The sequence below is a fragment of the Eutrema salsugineum genome, unplaced genomic scaffold, assembly GCF_000478725.1.
Source record: "Eutrema salsugineum unplaced genomic scaffold, Eutsalg1_0 scaffold_18, whole genome shotgun sequence".
NCBI lineage: Eukaryota > Viridiplantae > Streptophyta > Magnoliopsida > Brassicales > Brassicaceae > Eutrema > Eutrema salsugineum.
In genome coordinates, this window is record NW_006256846.1 from 2,782,701 (window position 1) to 2,787,476 (window position 4,776).

General features: G+C 38.4%; 1 protein-coding gene across 1 annotated transcript; it reads left to right on the forward strand.

The window, feature by feature from the left end:
- The first annotated feature begins 423 nt into the window (after positions 1-423).
- Positions 424-4,574, forward strand: LOC18020409 (CCR4-NOT transcription complex subunit 10). The gene is made up of 6 exons (XM_006403025.2): positions 424-731; positions 1,231-1,317; positions 1,479-1,595; positions 1,681-1,767; positions 1,854-1,925; positions 2,514-4,574. The coding sequence occupies exons 1-6, from the start codon at positions 549-551 to the stop codon at positions 4,311-4,313; spliced, it is 2,346 nt and encodes a 781-aa protein (XP_006403088.1). The 5' UTR covers positions 424-548; the 3' UTR covers positions 4,314-4,574.
- The last annotated feature ends 202 nt before the right edge of the window (positions 4,575-4,776 follow it).

Consider the following 4,776-nt stretch of genomic DNA (forward strand, 5'->3'; position numbering starts at 1 on the left):
ATTCAAACTTTGTGTTTAATCTCTTAATTTTTTTTTTTATTGACTAAGTTAGTTTCCTTATTTCTTTATAAGTTGATGTAAACTCTTTGCATAGATCATCTTTTATGATCATTTTTAATCAAATACTTTTATCTTTCGTCAGAGGAATTTTGAGAGAACTTCTCTTTAGTTCCTCGTGAACAATCTGATTGCTTGGTGAGAAATATTCATTCAATCATCTCTTGTCTCGACTTGGTGAGTCATATTCAGTATTGGCAGTATTGGACGAACCAGTTTGACTAATGAAACCCACTAATTGAAAAAAAAAATTAAAAGAAAAAAAACTTGGACAGGTAAGGTAGGTTGAATGAAGCCAATCTTGTCGGCCCAAATCGGCCCAGTACCATTCTGTCTCTCTCCTCTTGTTTACTTTACTGCGCGAGGATTTTCTCTGCAAAGTGCTCTTCGTTCTGCTTCCCTTCAATCATTTTCTAGGGTTTTCTTTGTATATCAACTCTTGAAAATTCGTGGACTTCAAAATCTGGGCAATAGAATTGGTTTAATCATCCATGGATTCTCGAGATTCTTCATCATCTGTATCTTCCGACGCCGCTAGGGACGACGACGCTATTGTTCTCTCAATCACATCTGCACTCGCTAAAGACGCTCTCTCCTATTTCCAATCTTGCAAGTTCCCCGAGTGTCTCGACATTCTGATTCAGCTCAAGCAGAAGAAACATAACGATCCCAAGGTCAGTTTTTTTTTTCGGGTTGAAATAGTTTAGATTTGCCTGTGAAATTGGTATTATTGTTGATATGAATTGTTGCTAGTTTGGATTCTCGTTTTTAGATCGATACGAACAAAAGAATTTAAGTTTGAGATGATGTAGATTTTACTAGTTTAGATCTGACTTTCCAGCGTTTACTTTCGTCTGTATCAGTATTGATTTGCTTTGTATCTTGTGATGATATCTTCTGCTCAAGTATATTACTCCATTGTGAAGTATAGATAGGCTTTTTAGCTTTGTTTCCATCAGATAACTGAGCAAACCAAACCCTTTTCTTGGCTAAAGTCTTATTATTTAGCACCGATTCGTGGGTGATAAGAACACTCTCAGTAGATTTAGAGCTACCCTCGAAGAATCATGAGATGCTTTCAGTTTTCTCTAAGTTTGAGTGTTTATTTCATTAGAATCAGACAGCCTTTTAAAAAAATCATGTCTTTTGCATTTTTTTTAATTGTTCAAGCAGGTTCTTCACAATATTGCAATTGCAGAGTACTTCAGGGATGGTTGCTCCAGTTCCAAGAAACTACTCGAAGAGCTTAACAGTGTCAAGGTATTGTGTGAACACTTCTATTTGGGTTCTGTCTAGTCTCGCGATTTAAGAGCGTCCATATTTCATCTAAAAGGTCTATCTTTCTGTTTACATCGCAATGTTATTAGTAGTCTTTAAGTTATCTCTATGAAGTTGTTTCGTGTGCTCTTCTATATCCTCAGAATCAGAGTGAAGAACTTGCTTCTACAGCCAAAGAACAAGTGGAAGCTGTAAACCCTGGAACTAATGTCTGTGTGTCAAAGGATCAATTTGATAGTACAGTGACAATCCTCAACATTGTATGTTCTGATGTATTTTTGAGCCTCAGCTATGCCGTTTGAATTTTTTTAAGGGAAATTATTAATGTTCACTGGTCTCCTGCAGGCAGTAATCTGGTTTCATCTACATCAGTATACAAAATCTTTATCCATTCTAGAACCTTTGTTTCAAAATATTGAGCCGCTAGACGAGGTAATGTTTCCATCTTTTTGTGTTGAATTTTGTTAAGATTCCGTCCTACTGGCTCGAAGTAGGTAATTGTTGGTACTTATGTGCAGACAATTGCACTTCAAATCTGCTTCTTGTTGCTGGATAGTGCGCTGGCTTGTCGCGATGCTGTGAAATTTTTGGTAAGAATTGGTTCTACTAAATTCAACGTCTTGAAATATTGTCCAGCTGATCTCTTTACTAGTGGAAAATTCAACCAATATGCATGCGGTGTTTTATAAAGTTTCTACAAATGCAATCTAGTTGTTTTTCTCTCTGTATAGTTTTTTATTCTGTCTATCAATTATAAACGTGTATGCAAGACTCTATCCCAGTGTCTTTCCTATTTTTCCACATTTTTTTTTTTGCAATCTGAAATTTTGCCTTCTGTTGAGAACAATTTCTCTAGCGGCTTCCTTATTTTTAATGGATGGTCGATGCTTTTCTCTTAAAAAGAATGCACAAATATGGTATATATATATATATACGCTGCCTATTATTAAACGCTATGAGAAATGGGAAATCAGTCGGTGACAGCAAATTCTACATAGCTGTAATCTGATGGGGAAGGTTGGACTTTTAGTTCAATAAAAGAAAATGGATTTTCACTTGAATTATATACTGTAACATCCTTAAATGACTTTTTTGCATTGATCAGTCTACATCTCATTGCATGGAGTCTCTCTGTAGATGTTTCCTTCTTTCTGTATCTTACAAGTAGTTGTTTACAGGCTGTGTTTGAGCATATGGTCAAAACTTTTGGTGTTGGTTTTGGAAGTCATGAAGAAATTGGAAGCACGATGCAACTTTCTTCAAATCAGGTATCCAGAACATCTTCTTTCCTGAGCAGCTCGGTGGCCTCAGATGCTCTGAAGTCTGACTTGACAGCCGCTGATAGTAGTTTGTGTGAAGAAACTCTAGACTATGACAATGTTCTCGCGGAAATTGAAGCCGAGAAACGAATGAAGCCAGTTGGCCATATTCCGTCCAACAATATTCTCAAGACATTAGGTGAAAGGTCGATCTTGACTGTGGATCTGAAGCTCGAATTGCAGCTTTACAAGGTTCGGTTCTTGCTTCTTACCAGAAACTTGAAACTGGCGAAGCGTGAAGTCAAACACGCAATGAACATTGCTCAAAAACGGGACTCCTCCATGGCTCTGCTCTTGAAATCTCAACTAGAGTATGCACATGGGAATCATCGAAAGGCTATAAAGCTTTTGATGGTCTCCGGTATTCAAAAAGAAGCAAGGACTTCAGGAATCTTCAACAACAACCTTGGTTGCATATACTATCAGCTTGGAAAATATCAAACTGCCTCCGTGTTATTTTCAAAAGCGCTAAGGAACTGTTCATCACTTAGAAAGGAGAATCCAGTGAAGTTGATATCTCTCTCACAGGATAAGTCTTTGTTGATCACATACAACTGCGGTTTGCTTTATTTGGCTTGTGGGAAGCCTCTACTTGCTGCTCAATGCTTCCAGAAGGCAAGCCTAGTTTTCAGCAGGCAACCGCTCATTTGGCTCCGTATAGCCGAATGCTGTATAATGGCTTTACAAAAGGGTCTTTTGGAAGAGGGGAACACTTCTTTGGATAGATCGGAAATTAGAGTCCATGTAATTGGGAAAGGTAAGTGGAGACAACTTTTGATGGAAGAAAACGGATCTGTCGAACTTGCTGGTAGTACCCAATGGCCAAAGCTTTCATTACCACTAGCACGGGTCTGTCTCTCGAATGGTGTTTACTTGCTCAATGGGTCTATCTTGAACGACTCTAAATCAGATATTGAATCTTCATTATCCCTGAAGACAAATGAGACCACAGAAGCATCATCGCCTGATCATGGGGAAGCTAATACGAACTCAGACTTGAAAGGAGGAATGAATCAGGACATGATTCAAAACTCACTCTCCGCTTTGGAAGACATCCGTAGTAGAGAAAATCAGTTGATCAAACAGGCTCTTCTCGCTAATATGGCATACGTAGAGTTGGAACTGGAAAATCCTATCAAAGCCTTGTCATCTGCCAATTCACTCTTGCAGCTTCCAGATTGTTCAAAGATTTATATTTTCTTAGGCCATATCTATGCAGCGGAGGCTCTCTGCTTGCTCAACAGACCCGTTGAAGCTGGCGCCCATTTATCCGCCTATCTACTTGGACAGGATGATTTTAAACTGCCATTTGCGCAAGAAGACTTTGACCAGTGGCGGATGCACGTAAGTTTCGATTGTGAAGAGACAGCTGATGCTTCCACAGGAAATGCCCGGGATTCAGTTTGCCTTAAGCCAGAAGAAGCTCGTGGAGTACTTTTTGCAAACCTTGCCGCGCTGCTTGCCACACAGGGACATTATGACCAGGCTAAACCTTTGATTATGCACGCGCTAACTGTCTTACCGAATAATGTACAAGCTACGGTTACAGCGGTCTACATCGATCTCATGTTGGGTAGGTCACAAGACGCACTTGCTCGGTTAAAACAGTGTACCCGTGTGAGCTTTGTTCCTAGCAGATTGGAAGTGAGAGCCTCGTAGATGGTTTGTACTCTGCTTTTGAAAATTAAGTTTTAGAAATTAGTAGTCCTTCTATAAATATCAGAGAAATAAGTTTTTGTTCTTTTCTTGTATTGGTGCTGTGAGATGATGTTTGCATTCTTGATTTAGATTTGGGTTGTCGAGGGTTAATTGATTTCTTGTTTTTGAACAATATAGACTGGGAGAGCCAAACACAGGTATTTGTAATTTATTTATATTTGTTTCAGAGCGGACTCTTAGTGGGGGTCATTTGCATTTTTACTTGTTGCGTTTTTATGGATTTTAGAAATCCTTAAAGAATCCAAAGATTTAGAAATCCTTCTCGGATTTAAATTCATCTGCATCTACAATTGATGAGTAAGTGCTATATCAATCTCAATTTCATTAATTTTGAAACACATATACATATGAACTTTGAACTTAGGGCTCAAATTAACATTGACTTAGTCAACTTTTTGATGCT

What these genes read in the sequence shown, in the direction of transcription:
- LOC18020409 (XM_006403025.2), top strand. Translation starts at nt 549, where the DNA reads ATGGATTCTCGAGATTCTTCATCATCTGTATCTTCCGACGCCGCTAGG. An exon ending in CAGTGACAATCCTCAACATT is followed by an intron (nt 1,596 to 1,680) that starts GTATGTTCTGAT and finishes GGTCTCCTGCAG; the next exon opens with GCAGTAATCTGGTTTCATCT. An exon ending in GCGATGCTGTGAAATTTTTG is followed by an intron (nt 1,926 to 2,513) that starts GTAAGAATTGGT and finishes AGTTGTTTACAG; the next exon opens with GCTGTGTTTGAGCATATGGT.